This window comes from Lynx rufus, unplaced genomic scaffold (genome assembly GCF_022079265.1).
Source record: "Lynx rufus isolate CCGP_SWC_20201006 ecotype Redwood Valley unplaced genomic scaffold, mLynRuf1.p SCAF_7, whole genome shotgun sequence".
Lineage (NCBI taxonomy): Eukaryota > Metazoa > Chordata > Mammalia > Carnivora > Felidae > Lynx > Lynx rufus.
This window is the reverse complement of record NW_025814889.1, coordinates 130,810,622-130,833,191: the sequence shown is the minus strand read 5'-3', so window position 1 is coordinate 130,833,191 and position 22,570 is coordinate 130,810,622. Positions and strand designations below refer to the sequence as shown.

Sequence of the window (22,570 nt, the reverse complement as noted above, 5' to 3'; positions counted from 1 at the left end):
GAGAGAGTCAGCTGGTGCCCCTGGTCAAACCTATATGATGCTGCTGTATCTGTGTCCGGTCGAGTGACGAGGGCTGTCAAAGACAGAAGATGCATATGCCATGAGAGAAGCAAGGACAAACAGGACCCCAAAGAAACTGGTGCCCTGTGGCAGGGAGCGAAACACACACCCAGCCTGGGATCGGGAACCTGACACTGAGCGTGTTACCGAGAAGCCTGTTATCGTTTTCAGTGTTGTTCTTTTGTGGCCATTGCAACATTCTCTCACTGCTTCCGGGATCTTCTCTTTGACTTCTGTGTCCTGAAGTTCCAAAGCGTGAAGCAGCACAGAAGGACCCGTGTGCATGAACGGCAGTGGCATCTCTGGACTAAAAAGAAGTTCCTGCTGCTTTGCGCTCCCCTTCTGAATCTCTTGTGCCACGTGTCTTAGGGGCCGCACCGTCTGGATCCACACGGTGGAAGGACATTCTGGGAAACACGGTTTCAGCTTGGCTCAGTCAACCCAAGACGAATCCACGATACTTATCGCTGCTTTTGCTTATCATGTGTTCATGCAGCTCAGCCTGTCCCTCGAGGATCCGCTGTCTTCTTCCTGAGGAATGTACTTTAAAGATACTTTGAGGGGCGCCTGGGTGGCTCGGTCGGTAATGCGTCCAACTCTTGATCTTGGTTCAGGTCATGGTCTCGCGGTTCCTGGGTTTGGGCCCCGTGTTGGGCTCCGTGCTGATAGTGCAGAGCCTGCTTGGGTCTCTCTCTCTCTCTCTCTCTCTGCCCCTCCCCTGCTTGCTCTCTCTCTCTCTTTCCCAAAAATAAATAAAGATACTTGTATTTATTTTTAAAGTTTATTTATTTATTTATTTATTTATTTATTATTTGTTTAGTCCCCATCAGCTCAGGGGACAGTATTGTAGACTTTGTAGTCATCCTTCTGGGTGACATGTAGCTTCCAGGAGAAGAGGCGCTTCTGGGAGGGGAGACCTTGGGCCTGTCTCACCATGAGCGCCACATCCTCATCTGAAAGCAGCCGAACCAGGTCCCCCTCGGCATCCCGGTAATTGAGGGCGATGTCCTCCCTCTGGAACTCCTGCCTGGGTGGGAATGGTCACGGTTAATAAGAGGTCCAGCAGCCTTAGGCCGAAGCGTAGGGACAGAGAGAGGGGGCTGACGGAGGTTTAAAGCCAGGATCTAAGAATCCGAAGGGGTCAGAGGTTGGCACAGGCCTTATCATCCATGGGGTCCAACCTCCCACTGCACAGATGGGGACACTGAGACCTACAGGGGAGAAGAGGCTTTCGCCACAAATTCGTGGCACAGCCTGAAGTGCCTTGTGTATAAACGTGAAGAGTTAAGGACCAACGTGAGGCCGAGGGGTGGGTTTGGCCGGGCACAGAGTAGAGAGAATAAAGCCCCCAAGAGCTGTGTGCCACCGTGGAAGAAGGTCGCTTGAGGGACTGGGACTGTCTGACGTGGGGTGGACCTGGCTGGCGAAAGTGAAAGGTGATGTAACCTTTAAAAAAATATTTTTAATGTTTATTTAGTTTTGAGAGAGACAGACAGACAGAGCGTGAGCAGGGGAGGGGCAGAGAGAGAGAGGGAGACACAGAACAACCCGAAGCAGGCTCCAGGCTCCGAGCTGTCAGCACAGAGCCCGACGCGGGGCTTGAACTCACGTAATATAACCTTCTTATGGGGAATACAACAAAGGGATGGGAGACCTAACAGACTTGCAAACACCTTAATTCCGAAATTCCACCCCTAGACACTCATCCTGAGGGGACTATCGGGCAGATCACCAAACGCGAGAACCACAGCATGATTTATGGGCGTAAGGAAGCGGGGGTAACATAAACAGCCGAGGAGGGGTGGCTGCATTCATTCTGGCGCACCCCCAAAATGACACCACGTGGCCAGCTAACGCCACCTTTACGGGGTGGCAATGTGCCCTGGAGACATCTGGATGCGCGCCTAATGATGAGCGGAGCGATGCCCGAGGTGATTCTGCTTCTTTATACCCCCTCCTGCCATTTCTGACGTTAATTACATGTATATGTATATATATATGTATATGTATATATACGTACGTATATATACGTATATATACATATGTATATGTATATAAATACATATACATGTAATTAACAGGAATGACTCTCACGGTCAGGAATCGACCAATGTTATTTCCATGTTATTTTCCAACGTTAATTACATGTATATGTATATATATATGTATATGTATATATACGTACGTATATATACGTATATATACATATGTATATGTATATAAATACATATACATGTAATTAACAGGAATGACTCTCACGGTCAGGAATCGACCAATGTTATTTCCATGTTATTTTCCAACGTTAATTACATGTATATGTATATATATATGTATATGTATATATACGTACGTATATATACGTATATATACATATGTATATGTATATAAATACATATACATGTAATTAACAGGAATGACTCTCACGGTCAGGAATCGACCAATGTTATTTCCATTCTGTAAAAGAAGGGTCCGTGGACACGCTGGACCTTGGGAGGTGGTGGTCCTCTCTGTTGGTGGAGGCCCCAAGCCCCCAGGTCTTTTGCCAGCTGGCTCTAGCCACAAATCTGCACTTACAGGCCGTGTGACCTCGTGTAAGGCCCCGTACGTCTCTGCGGACCCCGCTCGGCTCTGTCATGGGGAGCTGACATCTGCCCTGCGGGGCTGGGCTGGGGCCGAAACAAGAAGGCAAAGCAGATGAACCTTAACGCACTGCGTTTGCCCCTCTGTTCTCTCCTCCGGGGTCTCTGACGCCCACCCCCCCCCCCCCCGCCACTCCGTCCCCCTCCAGCCACTCACCTCATGAGCCGCAGCAAGTCCTTGAATAGCGGAGTGCTGCTGAGGTCTTCCTCCACCGCGATGTCCCTAAGGGGACAACAGGCAGCGGTGAGGGGGCATCAGGCCGGAAGAGGGACATGGGAACGAGGCTGGCGGGACCCCTCTGGGTCTTGGCATCCTGTTACCGAGTCATGGCTTATCTGGAGCCCCTGGAGGCTCTCAGTTGGGTCAGGGGAGGTCTCAGAGCCCAGAGTGCGATGCGGGGGGCTGGGGTGGCGGGGGGGGAGGGGCAGGGAGGGTGGACAGGCCACGAACTTGGTGGTGCTGATGGTGTCCTCATAGTAGTAACAGCGGAGCCAGTTGGTGGGGTCGTCTTCCTCCGGGAAGTCCTTGAGGATCTTCACGAACGACTGTGGGAAGATGCCCGTGGCTCCGCGGATGGTGCCCTGAGGAGAGAAGAAGGGGCCGCCTTGACAGCGGGAAGGGAGACAGCAGCGCCCAACTTCGAGCCCCCCCCCCCCGGCACCCTTGTCATTATGCAGACGAGGTCACATGCAAAGGTAGAATAAGTGACCCAGGTCACCGTGCTGTTGACCCCAAGAAGACTTCTATTTCTGTCCCAGAACAGAACAATAGTCAAGATCTCGCTTCATCTGGAAAGCTGCTTTCACCTAATTCGGTCATTGGTTCACAGACGTCACCGGCACCAGCCAGGTGGCACACTCTGGGCACTCAGGATGGATGGCGGGTTCGGGGCGCCTGGGTGGCTCCGTCGGTTGAGTGACCGACTTCGGCTCAGGTCACGGTCTCACGGTTCGTGAGTTTGAGCCCCGCGTCGGGCTCCGTGCCGACAGCTCAGAGCCTGGAGCCTGCTTTGGATTCTGTGTCTCCCTCTCTCTCTGCCCCTCCCTCACTCATGCTCTGTCTCTCTCTGTCTCAGAAACAAATAAACATTAAAAAAAAACTTAAAAAAAATAATGGACGGTGGGTGCTTGCCCTCCCTCTGGGAGCCACATCATAATGGGGGGTGACAGTCAACGTGCAGGGAGCTTGGTGAGCTCCGCGCTGAGCCAATGGCCACGGGTGTTAAGGAGGAAAACAGAACAGAGGAGGGAGATCAAGGGGTGTGACTCTCTTCGCTCATTCCTGCACCGAGCGCCTGCTCTAGATCAGACTTCCAGAACTCTCTCTCCGGCCCAGGTTTCTCTCCTGAGCTCCAGGCCAAGACCCAGCCACTGCCACATGTTCTCTTAATCTTGACAAGCCTTTGGAAGAGACATCATCCACATCCCGTTTCACAGACATGTAAACTGAGGCTCCAAGCAGTCCCCCTCGCTCCTCCCCTGACCCTCCCCTTGACCTGAGGCCAGAAGTCGGCCAGCATACTCACACACAGAACTTTTCAGAAAACAGGAAGGCAACAGACATTTTCTGGGTCTGGAGAGTGGCCAGCAATGCCCAACAGCTGTAAGAGCCGCTGAGTCCCGAGACACGGCTCCAGGACGGGGGTTAAGATCAAAGCTGCCAAGTCGGCCAGACCAACGGTCCTTGCCCCTGTCTAGCTCCTGGACACCAGCGACCCTCCCCTCCCCCTCGAGAACCCCCGGGGCCCGTTCCACAATCTCCTTCAGATGCCCCCCGGCCTCAGGAGCCTCGACCAAAGGGAACTTTGTTTAAGGGCAGCAGGATCCAACCGGAATGGCCAGAAGCAGGCCAGGACCTCCCATCTCCATCCACCAATCACCCCTGGGGGGGGCCCCACATGCCACCTGCGGGGATGAAGCAACAGTCAAGACGGACTCTGGCGTCAGAGTCTCATTTCACTTTCCCAGCAGCCCCGGCACCGGCCAGATGCCACACACGGAGGCCCTCTGCGGGCCAAGCCCCGAACAGCCGCGCCTCGGCCGGCCCTCCCAGGACCGCTAGGAAGAAATTGCCAGCTCTCTCCATTTACGGAAAAGGAAACCACAGGGTTGAGCAAGGTTCCCAGGGACGCAAAGCTAGTTAAAAACAACTAGGAAAGGACACCAGGCAGGCCGACCCCGGAGCTTACGCTCTGTATCACTCTCTTCTTGCCGCACGACGGTTAGGACAATTCTCCCAGATGACCCACTAGCCCATCCCAGTTGCGGCTGATTTTGCAGCCTCCCCCACCCCGAGCCAAATGTCTGGAGGGATTTGACTGTCAACTGCAGGGGTGCTGCCGGCATCTGGTGAGCGGAGGCCAAGGATGCGGCGGAACGCCCTGCAGGGCACAGGATGGCCCCACGCCAATCTGGCCCCAAATGTCAACAGCGCCGCCGGGGAGAAACCCTGCGATAGACCAAGATAGTCGGTTCAGTAGGTCAACCGACTGGCCTGGAGCAACTGTCCTTTGGGGTCAGAACCGAAGGCAGGTGTGGTCTCCGGGATCTTTTGTTCCGCTCACACACCTGCCTCCCCCTGGCTGTATTCCTCAGGCTGCCTCCACCCAGCTGCTCGGACTTCCCGGGTGACTCTCAGACGGCATCTCTTCCCTGGGGCCTTCCCTGACCCTGCCTCCCCTGACCCCGGCCAGGAGACCCGAAACAACATCATCTCCAGTCTCACCTCCAACCTCACCTCCAACCTCACCCCTGCCTCACCTCAAATCTCACCCCTGCCTCACCTCCAACCTCACCCCCAGCCTCACCTCCAGCCTCATCCCATCTTCACCTCAACCTCACCTCCGACCTCACCCCAACCTCACCTCCAACCTCTCCTCCAGCCTCACCTCCAGCCTCACCTCCAACCTCACCTCCAACCTCACCGCCAGCCTCACCCCCGCCTCTCATCCAACCTCATCTCCAACCTCACCCCTGCCTCACCTCCAACCTCACCTCCAAACTCACCTCCAACCTCATCCCCATCCTCACCCCCATCCTCTCTTCAAACCGCACCTCCAACCTCTCCTCCAGCCTCACCTCCAGCCTCACCCCCAGCTTCACCCCTATCCTCTCCTCCAACCTCACCTCCAGCCTCACCCCCAACCTCTCCTCCAGGCTCACCCCCAACTTCACCTCCAAACTCTCCTCCAGCCTCACCCTCAGCCTCACCGCCAACCTCACCCCCAGCCTCTCATCCAACCTCACCTCCAACCTCACTCACAGCCTCTCCTCCCTCACCTCCAATCTCACCTACAGCCTCTCCTCCAATCTCACCTCCAACCTCACCTCCAACCTCACCCGCAGTCTCTCCTCCAACCTCACCTCCAATCTCACCCCTGCCTCACCTCCAACCTCACTCCCAGCCTCTCCTCCAATCTCATCTCCAACCTCACCCCCAGCCTCACCTCCAGCCTCATCCCATCTTCACCTCAACCTCACCTCCAACCTCACCCCAACCTCTCCTCCAGCCTCACCTCCAACCTCACCCCCAGCCTCACCTCCAGCCTCATCCCATCTTCACCTCAACCTCACCTCCAACCTCACCCCAACCTCTCCTCCAGCCTCACCTCCAACCTCACCCCCAGCCTCACCTCCAGCCTCATCCCATCTTCACCTCAACTTCACCTCCAACCTCACTCCAACCTCACCCCAACTTCTCCTCCAGCCTCACCTCCAACCTCACCCCCAGCCTCACCCCTATCCTCTCCTCCAACCTCCCCTCCAACCTCACCCCCAGCCCTTCCTCAACCTCACCTCCAACCTCATCCCATCCTCACCCCAACCTCACCTCCAGCCAGTCTTTATTGATCCGACTGAGAAGGATGATCACATCTCCAGCTTTGAAATTCAGCTCCAGTTTGCTGTTCCCAGTGAAGTCAAACAGGGCCTGGGAGAAGAGTGGAGTAAGGCAGGACGGAGAAAGCACTCCATGAATTCCTACTACCGTGCTCCACATGCCTCAGGGTCCCAGTTAACGGTTGAGGAGACTGGCTCAAGGAGGATAAGTGACTTGTCTGAGACCACTCATTTGTTCGTGGAGGAACCAGGATTAGAAGCCAGGTCTCTCTGACTCCAGAATGTGCTCCTTCCAGACCTGGTGGGATGAGCACAGACAGGCAAGCATCCAAACTCCCGGGGTTGAGCACCTTCCTCGGCCCCCCAGTGTGGGCCCCAGTCCACACTGTTTCCACACGTGTGTCCTCAGGGAGCTGTGAGCTCCTTGAGGGCAGGGCCTTGTGTGAGTCATTTCTGAGGCTTTAGTCCCCAGGGTGGGGCTGGTCTGGAGGAGGCCAGGAAAGCTTGCTGAATGGATGATGGATGGCCGCATTCCCCTCATGCTCCCCACACCAGCTCCTGTCAGCTGGGCTGACAGGAACACACAAAGGCACACAAAGGGCACCCAGAGTGGGGGCACAGTGGCCAAAGGTGGAGCCCAGAGGTGAGATGGGAGGCCTGGCCCCAGGGTCGGGGGGTTACCTCTGCTCTCGGAGCGGCCATGCGGTCAAAGAGGGCGCCTGGTGGGGACTCACTCTTTCTGTGGAGAGAGAAGGGAGGCCTGTCAGCCCTCCTGGTTCTCTCAGGGCCTGGCTCCCTGCTTCTGTGCCCAGAGGAGCCCCTCATCAGGGGTGGGAAAGGCGGGGGAGGGGGAGGATGTCAAAAATGCAGCTACAATTGCTCCTCTGACCATCACACTCACTCCCTGGTTCCCGCTGTCGCTGGGGGAGGGATTGTATCTCCTTTTGTGGGCCAGGAAACAGAGGCTCAGCAAGGAGGTGGGGAGGAAGACACACATTTGCTTAGTGCTCTAACTTACCAACGCTTTCACATCTGTTCTTCCTACTACTCCCCACCCCCAACCTCTCATTTTTCAACCAAGGAAGCGGGTTGGAGAGGTGCACTGCTCCAGGGCTCTAGGGGCAGGGCCGCGCGGCTCAGGTGACATTGAGACCATGCCTGCCTGCATGCGTGGGGAGATGGCCAGGCACCAAGAGGACACTCAGAGATACTGGCCTGAGGAGGGAGGGAGGAGCTGGGAGGGAGGCCAGGGCTCAGGAGCCCTGTCCCTGGAATTCTTAGCAGCAGCAGAAGCCTGGCTTTCGAAACCCAGCCTTATTTCAGTGGCTTGGATTCTCCATGATTATTTCCTGCTGAGGAGGGGGCTGGAAGGGAGTAGCGGGCTGTTTGGAATCAGAGAGGGAGCAGCAGCGCCCCCCTGGGGACCAGTGTGATACACCAGGAGCTGCAACTGAGTGTGTGTGTGGGGGGGGGGCAGGGCATCCCAGGAAAGGCTCTGAGAAGGTCTGCAGAGAGAGCAGCTCCCCCTTTCCCTCCCTCTCCCCACTCTCTCCAGGCACCCAGAGCCCTGCGGCATCCCCCGTGGGTGCTGTGGCTCCAAACTCTCCCTGTCAGTGGTCCAGCCCCTGTCCTCCGGTCCGCCCTGTCACACACATCAAAATGCACCCGCCTCCTATCCCTCCAGGCCCGCGCTTGGTTTTCCAAGCTCATCTAACCACCTGAACATCCTGGGGTGTTCAGGGATAGAACTGATCTCTGGTTCTTCTCTTCCTCCAGGGAAAAGAAGTACCTTTACAGCAGGGGCATCTGGGGCAGAGATCCTGGTTAAGAGGAGGTGGCCCAGGGCTCTGGCCCAGAGAGCACAGGGGCTGGTCACTTACACTTTCCGGGTGCGTGGCCGGAGCCGGCGCAGCGCCTGGGGCACCTGCTCCGCGTCATAGGATGACTGGTAGAAGAAGATCCGGACGTCCTCGTCCATCAGCACCCAGATGGGAAGGCTGAGGAGGCTCTGTGTTGGAGAGAGGAGACAGCACAGGTGGGGGGTCAGCAGAAAGGTCTAGACATCCCAGCCTATCTGCTCTATCCCCGTCCCCCACACTGGTCCCCCCCCCCTCTATTAACGCTGGCTCCGCCCAAGCACGGCAACAGGACACATTTCATTTCGTCCAAGACGTGTAACATCTCATAAGCTTTACTCCTGGGCTTGAGATCAGGAGGGGACCAGCTGGCTTGAGAACAGTTCATTCGGAAAGACCTTAAAGGCCTCCAGACACAACAATGGTGACGACAGGTAAGATGACGTGGCGGTGACTGTCCAGGAACTGCACTCAGTGCCACACCACATGGCTTCGCCCCATCTCATAAAAAGCCTGAAAGTTAGTGTCAGGGAGGTTAGGGGACCTGCCCAAGGCCACCTGGCCTGGCAAGCGACAGAGCTGGGGCCCCCAGAGCTATCTGCCACCGACACCCATCCTCGAGATGAAAATGAGACAATAGTGGGAGGAAGGATACCTCAAATGACCCAAACCAGCAACGGTTGGTGGCATTACAGCCTAAAAAATGCTTTCTGATACTTCATCTCATTTCAGAGTTGGGGAAACTGAGGTTTGGAGAAGCAAAGTGCCTGACCCAGTTGGCAGAGCTGGGAAGGAGAGGAGTCGGGACTCTCACTCCATCTGATGCTGGGTACACTGGCCACAACGCAAAGGTCCTAAGGCTGTGAGGACGCAGAGTACCCAGAATCTGGCAGGGTCATCCCCTCCCAAGCTGGACAACGCATAGGTCCCCAGGAGCTCTGTGGTCAGCTTTGGGTGCCATGGCTCCAGAGGCACCCAGCCCCCTCCCGAGAATCCCACTGAGGCAGCAGGATGGGGAGGGGCCAGGAGGAACCAGGAACCAGGTTCCAGAGGAACCAGGACTGCAGAGCGTAGACAGGACACAGCTGTCACATGGGGAGGGCTGGGAGGCGGCCCAGAGATGGGTTTAAGGGTACAGACACTGAGCCAGGCCACCCCTGGGATCAAGTCCCACTCACCAGCTGGGTGACCCTGGCCAAGCATGCCTCCATATGCTCATGCATAAAAGGCGGATGCTAATAGCACCTGCCTCGTGGGATGGTGTAAGGATTAAAAAAGTGAACAGGTGCACAACGCTTACAACACGACCGGGCATCTAGCAAGAGCCCCATCAAAGTTGGACATGATCATCGCTGCTGTTACTTCTATCACAACGTAGCACGGAGGGCGAAAGCGCAGCCCTGGCGTCCCAGAGACGCGAGTTCAAATCTCAGCCCTCCTCTCTGGCGGCTCTATGGCACCCAATGCGTGGCTACACCTCCCAGTGCGTCCACTCCCCCATCTGTAAATAGGGATAATAGCATCCAACTCACAAGTAACTGAGGGAAGTAAGTCAGCCTGTTCGTCTACCCTACAAACGTATATCAAGAGCCTTCCAGGCAGGTGTCATTATCACATGATCCATATTCCCCACGCGGACAGTGGTGAGACAGCGGTGCAAGTTACAAGGAATCGGATTTTTCTAATAACTGTCCAAGGAGATGAGCAGGGAAGAGTGGTAGTGAGCTCCCCGGCCCTGAACCGTAGCAGAGATTCCTGCACTGATGGGCCTCTGGGCTCTAAGGAACCGAATCACACAGAGATAGGCAGAGAGGGGACCCTCCAGCCCAGGTATGCGACCAAGAGGCCCAGCTCCACAGCCTCATCCCTACCCCCCAACCCTACCCTGCAGGAAGACAGGAGCCTCCAGCCACCCTGAGGGAGCAGGCGTCACAGCGCCCCCTTGAGGGGAGATGCCTCCGGTGCGGCAGCCTAGGGGCTTCCCACCCTCCCTCTTCTCTGCCCAGAGCCCAGGATTCCTGCAGCCACTGGAGAGGGCAGGGGTCACCTCCTCCTGCCTCCCACCTCCTCTGCGCTCCTCCTGCCGCTCACTCCGCTAGGAGTTATGATCTCTCACATTCTGGAAGCTCCCAATATCACTCCTCCCCCAGGAGACCAGAGAGCTGGAGGCACCGCCACATTTCACAGGTGAGGAAACCCAGGCCCAGAGAGGATGAGTTACTTGGCCCAAATCACCCAAATGGTCAATGTCAGAGCGAAGACTGAAGACGCCTAGTTCCGTGCTCTTCAGCCATGAGAGTAGAAGAGGAGGGGGAGGCCTCACTGACTGTGAGGGGGCCTCTGTGCTAGGAGGAGGGCTCCCCTCTGGAGTTTCCTAAGGTTGCCATCAAGCCGTGGCTTGGATGCCTCTAGTGACAGGGTGCTCACTACCTCATGAGGAAACCTGCCGCTTTCTTGCACAGCCCTGATTGGTAGAAGGGCTTTCCTAACCAGCCTGGTCTCAGTCTTCAAGATGCTTCTTTCTCTTTGCTTCCATCTCCTAGGGATGCAGAGAATTTAAAGGTTGGGGAGCAACCAAGGGCACCTGGGCAAGGCTCGTGAATGCAACTAACACAAGCCCGTGCCTTGGCAAGGGAGGGCCTTTCTCCAGTTCATACAAAGGGGCCATGTGAGAGAGCTGGGGCCCCGGTCCCTCACGCCTCCATTACACAGGCCACGGTTCTGTGATTTCGTGACCCACTTCTCCGTGTCCCCCACTGGGCAGCAGGTACCTCGGGGGCACACACTCGATCCTATTCAGCTCGCTATCAGGACACTTGGCACAGACATCAGATTGGTCGATTCACAGTGCGGTTCCTGTACCTTCTCCACTGCCTCTGCCCCACCCCCTGGAGCTCTGAGAACACAACCTATTTCTCCCCCCAGGCCAGGCCTTTAAGGATTGAAGATGGGGGACATTGGAGCAGGAGAAGCAACTCCACAGCTGTGCTCAGGGATGGTACATGGGCTGCTTTCCTCTCTGTGCCCTTCCAGATGCCCTCCCAGGTGCCCTTCCAGATGCCCTCCAAGATGCCCTCCCAGGTGCCCTCACAGATGCCCTCCAAGATGCCCTCCCAGGTGCCCTCACAGATGCCCTCCAAGATGCCCTCCCAGGTGCCCTCCCTGATGCCCTCCCAGATGCCCTCCCAGGTGATCTCCCAGATGTCCTCCCAGGTGCCCTCCCAGGTGCCCTCCCAGGTGCCCTTCCAGATGCCCTCCCAGGTGCCCTCCTAGATGCTTTCCCAGATGCCCTCCAAGATGCCCTCCCAGGTGCCCTCCCTGATGCCCTCCCAGGTGCCCTCCCTGATGCCCTCCCAGGTGCCCTTCCAGATGCCCTCCCAGGTCCTCCCAGGTGCCCTCCCAGATGCTCTCTCAGGTGCCCTCCCTGATTCCCTCCCTGATGCCCTCCCAGGTGCCCTTCCAGGTGCCCTCCCTGATGCCCTCCCAGGTGCCCTCCCAGATGTCCTCCCAGGTGCCCTCCCAGGTGCCCTTCCAGGTGCCCTCCCTGATGCCCTCCCAGGTGTCCTCCCAGATGCCCTCCCAGGTGCCCTTCCAGATGCCCTCCCAGGTCCTCCCAGGTGCCCTCCCAGATGCCCTCCCAGATGCCCTCCCAGGTGCCCTCCCTGATGCCCTCCCAGGTGTCCTCCCAGATGCCCTCCCAGGTGCCCTTCCAGATGCCCTCCCAGGTCCTCCCAGGTGTCCTCCCTGATGCTCTCTCAGGTGCCCTCCCTGATTCCCTCCCTGATGCCCTCCCAGGTGCCCTTCCAGATGCTCTCCCAGGTGCCCTCCCTGATGCCCTCCCAGGTGCCCTTCCAGGTGCCCAGGCGGCACGGCCCCACGGTTACCTTCATGTAGGCGTTGAGGGCAGGAATCCGCATCTCAGCGATCTCCTGTTTCACACCCACGTACACTTTGGCTGAGGAAGTGCAAAGAGCTGTCCTGGGAGCCTGGCCCGAGCACGCGGTCTCTGGGCCCCGAGCTGCACCGCCCCCCGAGGCCAGGAACCCTCCCCACTGTCTCAGCGGCGCTCAAGAGGCCCCTCCAGTCCACACCGCCTTTCAGCTTGCTTTCAGCTGGGTTGCACTGTTTCCAGCTGATATTTTACTTGTTTCTTTACTGCCTGTTCCTACACACACACACACACACACACACACACACATACACACACACACACACACAATTCCTGGCTCCAAGAGGAGGGGAACTTTGCTTAGTTCTTAACTGGATCCCACGACCTAACACAGGGGTCCTCAACCCTGGCTACACATCGAAGTCACCCGAGGAGCATTTAAGAATCTCATTGTCATAGGACTCGCCCGGGATTATTAAATCAGGGGCTCCGGGGGTGGGACTCGGGCATCAAAATTCTTGAACTCTCAGGGGGCTCCTAAGATGCCAACGAGGCCCAAATCAATCAATATTTGTTGGGTAGATGAAGGGGTCATTCCTCAAAAGCAAGGCAGCGTGTTTAGGGGGAGAGGGAAACAGATGATGGCTGACCCAAGACACATGTCCTCTCCAGGCGCCTTCGGTGGGGCCCCCCCGGTAGAACCGTCTACCGGAAGAACTCCCACCGGAAGGTGACTGTCTGGGTCCTGCCACCCGTGAGATGGGCAGGAGCTGGTGTCCAGCTAGTAGGAGGGGGACAGTGACTGAGGTCTGGGGTCGGGAGGCGGCTGGGACTCAGCAGCAAGAAGGGAGCAGTTAAGGTCAGAGTTCAGATTACCTGGTTCGGGGGAGGGTGTCTGGAGGGGAGGTGGTGCCGCACAGAAGGCCCACCTTCCAAGGGGCAGCAGGGGGGACAGATTCTGTAAGGAGCTGGAGGAGCAGGGGTGAGGTTGGAAGTGAACTGGGAGAAGGCGAGAGTACCAGGAGGCCACGGATATGCTGTCAGGGGAAAGCCACACACAGAGAGGGGGACAAAGCGTGCTGGAGCCTGGGGGGGGGGGTAGGGAGCAGGAGGGTCCCTGTCCCTGGCAGCCCCAGAGAAGTGATGGGCCAGGCGTGAGCAGAACTGGCTCTGAAGGAGGAAGAGAGAAGCCGGGGGGCCCCTGGGGGACAGCACCCAGCACCCTACACCCCTGCAGGGCTCAAGAGGGCAGGTGCCCCGTGGCCAGAGATTTGCGCCTGCCCGGGGTGCAGGGTGCGTGCTCGGACAGAGCCGGGGAGAAAGGCCAGGAGGCGAGGGGGGAGGGGACTGTCCAGAAGCAGCGATGAGGTGCCCACAGCCTCCGGGGAGGAGAGGGGAGGGGGAGGGAGCGGAAGCTCCGGGAAACGCGCCCCAGAAGGGGCCTGTGGTCAGAGGGCAGCTCTCGGACCGGGCGAGAGGGGGCGCTCGCGAGTCCGTGGGATGGACAAGGAGGGGATGGCTGAAACAGGGTGGCCGCGAAGTCATCGGAGCACAGGAGGGCGAGGGCCGTGAGGCCGGAGGGGGCAGGCCGCGACTGCCGGGAGGGGCCTCGGACTGAAGGGTTTGCGTGGGGGCTGAATGGAGCTGGAGGGATCGGGGGCGGGTGGCGGCTGTGTCGCGGGGCCGGGCTCCCAGCTCCGCAGCCAGGGGCCTACCCGGAAGTGTGGGCAGGCTGCAGGTGAACGGGCTGGTCTTGTTCTCGGGCCCGAAGCGCTCCTCCAGCTTGCTCTGCAAGGCGTAGAACTGGCGGTAGCGGCGGTAGATGAGATATTTGGATCCTCCTTTAGTCTTCACCTCGATGACAAAAACCTGGAGAGGACACAGGCCAGGGTGGAGGGCGGCCAGGGCCAGATGGGGGGGGGGGGGAGGGGGCGGGGTTCGAAGGTGCTAGGATCAGAGCAGCGTTGCTCAACCTCGGTATCACACTGGGGGCCACCCTTCTCTGTGGTGGGGGGCTGTGCTGTGCACCCCAGGGTGCTGAGAGGCCTCTCTGGGCTCCGTCCCGCCGGTGGCACCCCCCACAAGTGGCAATCATCAAAAATTTCTCCAGGTATTTACTACCAGGGGCACCCGGGTGGCTCAGTCGGTTAAGCGATCGACTCTGGGTTTCGACTCAGGTCACGATCTCAAGGTTTGTGGGATGGAGCCCCGTCCCCGGCTTTGCGGGGACAGCCAGGAGCCTGCTTGGGATTCTCTCTGTCCCTCTCTTTCTCTCTGCTCCTCCCCTGCTCGCGTGTGCGCACGTGATTTCTCTCCCCTTCTCTCTCTCTCTGTGTGTATGTTTCTCTCTCAAAGTAAATAAACTTGAAAAAAAAAATAAAAACTAGTCTTACAAAAAGACATTTACTACCAAATGTCCCCTGGAGGCAAATCACCCTGTTGCAAAGCCCAGGGCTAGAAGTTAAGGGATGAGAGTTGGAGGTTTAAAGGTCAGAGGCCGAAGGTCAGGGTCTCTCTTACAAAGTAGCTGGTGAAGCCCCTCTTCTCCTCGATGTCAGCGATGTTGGCCGAGACGGCTACGTCATCGGGAAGCTGTTCAAAGTCGCTGAGGGAGGGGGGAGGGAAAGAAAGCCTGGTTAGCACCTGCAGCCCGCCGGCCCGTCGCCTGTGTCAACACCCCTTCCGGGACCCGACCTTGAGAGTGAGCCCGTTTGGAGAGGGGACCATATGCCAGCAGCCATATCATAGTCTAGCAAATTGCTCTGTGGCTGCGCTATTCATCCAGGAGCCGCGCATCGAGTCACGTCCTCCGGGTCTAGGCCCCGGGTCACGGGAGTAAACAAAGTCAGCACGTGTCCCACAGGGAGAATGGTTCATCCTGCCCAGCCTGGGGAGGAGGTGACGTTTGAGCCAGGTCCAGAAGGTCGTTGAAGAGAAGGTCGAAGGGGAATCCACCAGGGGAGGGCCTTCTAGGCAGTGGGAACAGCATATGCGAAGGTTTCAAGGCCCGAGGAGCGGGCTCGGGGCTTGTGTGGGTGGAGTCAGCTGTGTGGAGAGGAAAAGGACAGAGGCCGGAGGGACAGAGCACCACTGTGAGGCCCTGCAGTGCCTCAGTGCGATGGAGGGACGATGGCGACAGAGCCAGACAGCGGGGACAGGCGGAAAGAACAGTCGCAGAGACACGACCCTCGGCAGACGCTGTCTCATTGCTGTGTCCCTTGCTTCCTCCTGCTAATCAAGCCCCAATTCTTTAGGGTGGCGGTGGGCCTGGCCTCAAGGTGACGGACCATGATTGGTCTGAGCCGCACCTCATAACCTCCTTCCTATTTTCCCAGCCTCCCTTGCAGCTGAGACCAGCCACGGGACCATTTCTGGCCAATGAGACCTAAGAGAAAATCTGGGGCAGGGGCCTCTCAGAGAGCGTTCGCTTTCCTGATCCAGAGGAAGGGACGGGCCGGCAGGGATTCCTCTCCTTTCCCCTTCCGCCTGCCCTAAACACAGATGTGCCGTCTGGACCCACAGCAGCCATATTGCATCCATGAGGCAGAGACCCGAGGAGACCAAAGGAATTCTGGGATTCTGGTGCTGGGTCACCGAGCAGCTGTGGCCTACCTCTGGACATCTTGTCATGTGAAAAAAAAATAAGCCCCTGTGTGTTTAAGCTACCCTCGGTTTCTCTGTGCCCAGCAGCCTCATACATTTCTAACAGACACACTACCAACCCGTGAGTCATTCCTGGCATACGGCCAGCAGGGTTTGGGGACTATTTGGATGCAGAGGTGAACGAAAGGGCAGGGTCAAGAGTGACGCCCACGTGTCACCCATATTCTGACGAGGATGAGTGGGAGGGGAGCAGGGTTGCTGGACTCAGTTCCGGGCACGCTAACGCGGGACTCTCTTGGGCTCCCAGGTCAAGGTCTGGCAAGAGCCGCTGTGGTTCCGGAGCTCAGAGGGCTTGAGCGTGGGTCTCTCTCTGCTGCAGCAGGAGAGGTTAAGAACCGCGTGCCCGTGACTCGCGGTAAAGATCCCCCTGGAAGAGCAAACCGTGAGCAGAGGGGGCCGAGAGGGACGTTGGAGGAAGAGAAAACAGCCAGCCAAGGGGACAGAGAAAGCAGCCAGGGGTCACAGAGTTCAGAACAACTGGGAGACAGGGTGGGAGTGGGAGCAGGGCGACTACTTCCGACGCCCTCAGAGGAGGTCGGTTTCTCAGTCTGCACACCCAGTCGCAGCTGCTGCTGGTCCCCATGGGGCCTGGGCTGCGTGGGACCTCCGGCTACCTCGGGACGCTGATGGCTGCCACCGGGGGTGGGGGTGGGGTGACTCAGGGTGACAATGGGCAGGCAGAGGAAATCCCCGCCACTCTCTGAGCAACTCAGTGACCACTGACAGCCCCTCCCCCCCACTCACTTTCCACACATGCCCCCCCCCCCCCGCGGCCAATACCCTTGGGAGAAGCTTCTTCCTCCACTTTCTCCCTTGAGGCTGTGTGCTTCATGGGTAATTCATCTGCAATGCAATGGCAGGGGGACAGGAAGGAACCAGAGCATAGAAATGGCTCTGGGCAGCAAATCGGGAAGGTTGGGTAACAGTTACTACACTTAACTGTTTCCTGAGCGTGTGCTACGTGCCAGATATTCTCCTGACACCTTTTTACAGACAGGGAAACTGAGGCACACACAGAGGCTATGGAACCTGCCCAAGGAAATCGAGAGGCTGGGATTTGAGCCTAAGCGGTCTGGCTCTAGAATTCTGTTCCCGAACGCCGCCACCCTGCCCCTCATTTGCTGCCCCCGCAGCTCGCTGCAGGTACTAGGATAAATCCCAGCCCTCCTCCCAGCCTCAGTTTCCCCGTCTGAGGTACTAATCACAACAACAGTAACAGCAACGATAATAACAGCACACCCTTGTCGGCACTGAGGGGAGCTCAGACAGTGTCCTAAGCACGTTAGGACGTGGCTTCTGGCTTCTGGGTCTCATGGACCCAGAGTTGGACACGGAACGAATGATGATGTCATTTCAATGGTCAGAGAGGCCGGGAAGGAAAAGCACACGGTGTTTTGAGCTGTAACAGAGCCGGCCATTATTGTAGTCCCTCCGAGAATCGGCAGGGAAGCAGGCAAGAGAGCTTGGCAAGCAGGTGCTTCGAAGATGGGACTTACGTCCACCAGAGAGAAGAGCAGGGCGCTCTACCCGTCGGAGGGCTCTGCTCGCGCAGACTGAGGGTAGTCAGGGAGGGCTTCTCAGAAGAAGTGGGGCTGGGCCAGCGGGAGACGAAGACCACAGGCAAGCTACAGGACCACAGGCAAGGGAAACTGAGTGCAAAGGCTCCAGGCAGGCAGGAGGGGGCAAGTTCAAGGAACTTCGGGGCAAGGGGCAGTTTGAGCACCGTTGGAACGCACAGCGAGAGGCAGAAAGGAAGGAGAGACGGAGCGAGGGAGACAGGCAGGGCCCATCACGAAGGCCCTGTGCCTTGCGCTGGGGGCGGGGCGGTGGGGACGAGGAAGGGGTTACACTGGGACAGTATGGGCATCAGAGTGGGAAGGCGCGGGGGTGAAGGTGACCCCCGAGTCCCTGCTCGGCCATTGCCAGCGGGGACCTTGGGAAGACTCCCCTCTGTGCCTGGGCTCCTTCCTCCCTCTGTTAAACGGGGACCCCTGGAGGGTCAGGAGGTCTCATCTGTGACGAGTCCAGCCTGAGAATCTCCACGAAAGCAGGGACCCTACTCGCTGCTGCACCCCCAGTGCCCAGAACAGCACTGGACACATAGCAGGTGCTCACCACGGGGCCGCTCCCGTGTCTGTGTTTTAGCAAGTGCCCTGGGGGTCAGCATGGGAGTGACCCTGCTGTGTGCGGGGGGCTGAGCCAGGAAGCTGTGCACCAGGGCAGAGTGGGGGGGGGAGCAGCGATCCTGACTGGGAGTCACCCTAGAAAACCTGCTCTCCCGGAGACCTCAGCCGGGACCCCTCAGAGCTGAAGTCAACCCAGGGCCTTCTGGGGCCGGGGGATGCTCCGGGTTCATACGCACTCGTGTCATTTGCGAAAAGTCCACTTGGGATCCCGGATGGGAGGGGGCTGAGGCCTGGACAGACCTTCAGGGGGCAGCTAGCTCGGGTTTTGTGGCTCCCGCACTCAGGAAGTGGTTAAAACATGTTTGTTGGGACCCATCTCACTACCCCAAGGCAGTCCTCTCCAACTTTGGATGTCTCAAGTCTTAGAAAGCCCGGCTGTACCCTCGCTTTCCCTTCGTGTCCTCTGCTCTGGCCTCAGGCACAGCACGCCCAGGGCATCCGAGGGGCAGGGAGGCCCAGGACCTGGCTCCATGGCCCCGAGAAGGGAGGGAGGCGGGCGCCCCTTCGTCCTCTGGGGACAGAAACAGAGGATGGGAGGAAGGGAGCACAGTCTGGGGGGACCAGCTCTTTGGGGGGCGTCCTGTCTTCTGACACACGTACCCCAAGAAACAGGAAGTGCCACGAGCTTCACGCTGCAGCCACTTCCTGTGTGTTCAGCTTCCTCTCCAGTGAGAGCCGTGGAGGAAGAATCTGGAATCCGGTGGGAAAACCCAGCCCTTGCACCACCCTCCAAGCCCTTGCTTCTGCGACCCCTCCTTCAGCACACACACAGACAAGCTTTCTTCTGACCTTCAGCCTTTGGAAATTCCACCTGTAACCCCAGACGCCGCCGTGGACCCTTTGCTGCCCGCTTTGACCCCAAATAAGCCCGCCCCATCACCGCCACCCAGCGTGCTTTTTTTCTGATGTCACCTGCTGCTCCCATCGAGGGCAGGAGCCACGCCCTGTGTCCTCGGGTCCCCCACAGCTCAGAGCACAGGCTTGCTGAGAGATGAAGCTAAGCCCTGATGAGGCCGGGCTCCATGTGACCCTGAGTAAGTACTTTATCCTCCTTGGTCCTCATCTTTTCTCATCTGTGCAATGACAGCAACTGGACCCGAAGGATCCCGGGACATTCTCCAGCTCAAAGGTGGTACATGCTGGGGATACGAGAGTGACCAGGGGACAAATACTGTCACAGAGCCTGTTTCTAATGGGGATGCCAGGGAGACAGAAGCAAAGGAGTGAGTGTAGAATGTCCTGCAAGCAGTTTAAGGACTGTGCGGAAAAAGGAAACCAGGCCGGCGGTCCGAGAGCAACGAGGGGGCTGTCAGAGAAGGTTTCTGGCATTTGAGCCAGGCCCTGGGTAAAGAGGAAGAAGCCAGATTCTGTGATTCTGTTTGAACAGAAGATGAAAAGCCATGCAAAGCAGTGAGCCCGGCCTGGGCCCCAGGACACCTGATCCTGTCCAGATGCGACACTCCTGTGTGACCCTGGGAAAGTCACTTCCCCTCTCTGGGCCTCGGCGTCTTCATCTGCGCCTGAGGGAAGTGAGCAAAAACTGGAAGGTTCCTTGAAAAACACTTCTAAGAATCTGCGTGGCCGAGCACTTGGGTTCTGACTCAGTTCCAGCCTCGTAACTTTTGACCTTGGTAATAAAGGGCTGCAGGAGGGTCGGCCTCTGTCCCCCAAGGCCTGCGAGGAACAGCGAGGAGGCCCGGGGAGGGCTCCGCCCCTGCACTCACCTCTCAGCCCGCAGCTGCTGGGCCACGGCCATGGCCGCCAGTGTTCCCAGGGCGTGAGTGGCAAGGGTCTCTCACCCAGGCAGGCCCAGGCCGCGTTCACCTCTCTCGCCTCTAGCCACCCTGCGTCTCTGCTGTGGTCCCAGGCGGTCCCAGGAGACGGCCCTGGGGAGGCCTCGCCCCTGCTTCTGTCACTTAGAAGAGGCTCCGCCTCTAGGCTCTCTAGGTCTGGCCTGGGGCCCACACTTCCCCTTCCCCGCCCCATAGCTTCACTGCAATTGGGGAAGTGCCCACCCTTGGATGCTGCGTTCGCAGGAATCCACTGACTCTGGGGCTTTGAGAACTTCCTTGATAGGATTTCTTGGTGCCAGGCCTCCATGGGGCACCGGAGCGCTCCCTTCCATCAGAGACAGGGTCCCAGCGCTGACTCAACCACCAAGGGGCCTCATGAACTTGGAGAGTGACTTCTCCTCCTCTGGCGCGTCACGCCCAACCCTCTCACCTTCACTGCCAACCCTTTGCCCAGACTATTCCTTAGGCCTGGGATGCTGGCTTCCACCTTGCCTGCCATCCCTCAGGCCCAGGGCAAATGCCACCCCCTCCAGGAAGCCTCCCTGGGTTCCCCCGCAGAGCACACACTCACAGTTACCTGTCCTCTAGAGGGTGAGTGTCGGTTTATGCTTCTGTCCTCTCCTTCCCCGGGGAGCTCTGGGCTATACTTCCCTCATCCCTAGATCCCCGGGCCTGCCACACAGCCACAGTGAGCTTTATGTTACCTGATCACGTCTTTCCCTGCTTAAACTCTTCAACTCCTTCATCTTGCACTTGAGGAGAAAGTCTGGACTCCTGGCCCTCTCTGCCTCCCAATCTCTGAAGGCCTTGCTGGCTTCCCAGTCCCCGCTCCCTGGCTCTCTCCTTCCCACACCCCCACGCTAGAGCATCTAGAATGCTCCATGGTGGCTGCCCCTCAGGGCCTTCGTGCATGCTGTTCCCCTCCTGGAATGTTCTTCCCTGCCTCCTTTGGAACTTGCCTTGGAAGCCACCTCTTCAGCGAGCATTTCCCTGACGCTTCACCTAAATTAAGCCCCTTGCGTCATATTCTTTCCTACACCCCTGTCCTTTTACTTCAGAGTATTTGGAACGATTACGATTTCGTATTTACTTGCGTGTTTATACATTTAACGACCGCATTCCCGGCTAGCACGGCACCAAGCACAAGGCAAGCACTCAGCGGATATTCAGGGGACGAATGGAAAGCTTCCAGTTGGCGATTCTGTGGCTCCTCTAACAGGTGTGGCTACTGGAGTCTGAGGGGAGCTCTCTGGGAACCCCAGCCTGTCCCATACACACACACTCGCATTCACGCCCAACTCTCACTCATGTGCTGCCGACACAAAGCAGAAAGACAGCAGAGAGGGGGTGTAGATGGGAAAGGGGCCGTGCCCGGCCATCCACGGGCATCACAGAATGGGCCCTTCTGACTCCATCTGTCCCAAACCCATGCCACATCAGGGCCCCTAGGACTGCGACAGGGGTCTGTGGGGGCAGAGCCATCTGCGTGGACCCCAGAGCCAGGATCGTCTACAACAGCCCCTTTGTTACCTCCCAGACAAAGGGACAGGGGACAGGAGCCCTTCTCAGGATCCCAAGTGCTGTCTGGCTGCTGCAAGGGAGGGCAGCTGGTAGCCTCGAGCCTTCCTCTGAACCTTGTCCCTGCCCCACCCAGCCACCCCAAGGGAACTTCTGCCCCAAACAGAGCTCAGGGCGGAGCCAGAGTCCCCAGGAGGGAACATGCTTTGGGCCCAGCTCCACAGCCCTGCCTCAGTGAGAATCTGCCTCCCTTCACCCAGCCAAGAGCTCTTCTGAAACCAAGGTCCCTTATGGACTGCTTGGGAGGCAGGGGCAGTTGGAGGATGACAGAGGAGAGGACAAGAGAGGGGAAAAAATAGAGACGATCAACAACGATTTATTGAGCAAGGCATTTGGAATAGAGATAAGATGGCAGAATGAAACCAAGTTGAAATTTCCCATCCTACTCCAGACATATGAAAAAGGCTGGGGAATATTTTTTTTTTTTTTTTTTTTTTTAGTATTTTAAACATATGGAGCCCAGCTCAAAAGCAAGAAGGTGTAATGTTCAGGTTCTAAGAGAGGAAGTAGCTACGTCAGAGAGAGGGGCTGGTGCCTCCCACTCCATGGGAAAAGTAAGGGTGGATATGGGTTATCGGGGCGGAGATTTTAATGCCTGATCTGGGATGAGGTCTGGGCTGCATTTCCTGCTGTTACCAAGAAGTCAAATCTGACTAGTGTGAAACCAGGTGTCAGAACTGATTCAAGGAACAGAATTGCTCAGCTCTCAGGGGCACCGGGTTAAGCGTCGGTTGAGCGTCCGACTTCGGCTCAGGTCATGATCTCATGGTTCGTGAGTTCAAGCCCCACATCGGGCTCTGTGCTGACGGCTCAGAGCCTGGAGCCTGCTTCAGATTCTGTGTCCCGCTCGCTCTCCACCCCTCCCCCACTCGCGCTCTGTCTCCTTCTCTCTCTCAAAACATAAAATAAAAAACATTCAAAAGAAAAAAAGAATGTCTCCACTATCAGCCTGGGGTCACCCTAGGAATAGAGATACTCTCCCAGGTCATGGGTCGAACGAGGGATACGTACGCCAGATCAGAGCCTCAAGCCGGAAACGTGCACCGGCGTGAGGCCCAGACCCAAACTC

General features: G+C 57.6%; 1 protein-coding gene across 3 annotated transcripts; it reads right to left on the bottom strand.

The window, feature by feature from the left end:
- Positions 1 to 827: 827 nt before the first annotated feature.
- On the bottom strand, positions 828 to 20,049 carry NCF4 (neutrophil cytosolic factor 4). 3 transcript variants are annotated; one of them, XM_047065175.1, is made up of 11 exons: positions 19,855 to 20,045; positions 14,802 to 14,886; positions 13,997 to 14,150; positions 12,277 to 12,347; positions 8,417 to 8,544; positions 7,218 to 7,275; positions 6,529 to 6,627; positions 3,151 to 3,281; positions 2,857 to 2,922; positions 2,635 to 2,726; positions 828 to 1,087 (listed from the first exon to the last, which is right to left on the bottom strand). In XM_047065175.1, the coding sequence occupies exons 1-11, from the start codon at positions 19,884 to 19,886 to the stop codon at positions 990 to 992; spliced, it is 1,014 nt and encodes a 337-aa protein (XP_046921131.1). In that variant the 5' UTR covers positions 19,887 to 20,045; the 3' UTR covers positions 828 to 989. The 3 variants fall into 3 exon arrangements, 2 of the variants coding, with proteins under 2 accessions (XP_046921131.1, XP_046921130.1); XM_047065174.1 differs by lacking the exon at positions 2,635 to 2,726 and having other exon boundaries at positions 19,855 to 20,042; XR_006959720.1 differs by lacking the exons at positions 828 to 1,087; positions 2,635 to 2,726; positions 2,857 to 2,922 and adding an exon at positions 4,226 to 5,148 and having other exon boundaries at positions 3,192 to 3,281; positions 19,855 to 20,049.
- Between the last annotated feature and the right edge of the window lie 2,521 nt (positions 20,050 to 22,570).

Bases quoted from the DNA above. Each gene is read 5' to 3' on its own strand.
- NCF4 (XM_047065174.1), bottom strand. From the start codon at position 19,886: ATGGCCGTGGCCCAGCAGCTGCGGGCTGAGAG. The intron at 14,151-14,801 runs GTAAGAGAGACC...TGTCCTCTCCAG, and splicing joins GGGGCTTCACCAGCTACTTT to GTTTTTGTCATCGAGGTGAA. The intron at 8,545-12,276 runs GTAACCGTGGGG...TCTCCAACACAG, and splicing joins CCCTCAACGCCTACATGAAG to AGCCTCCTCAGCCTTCCCAT.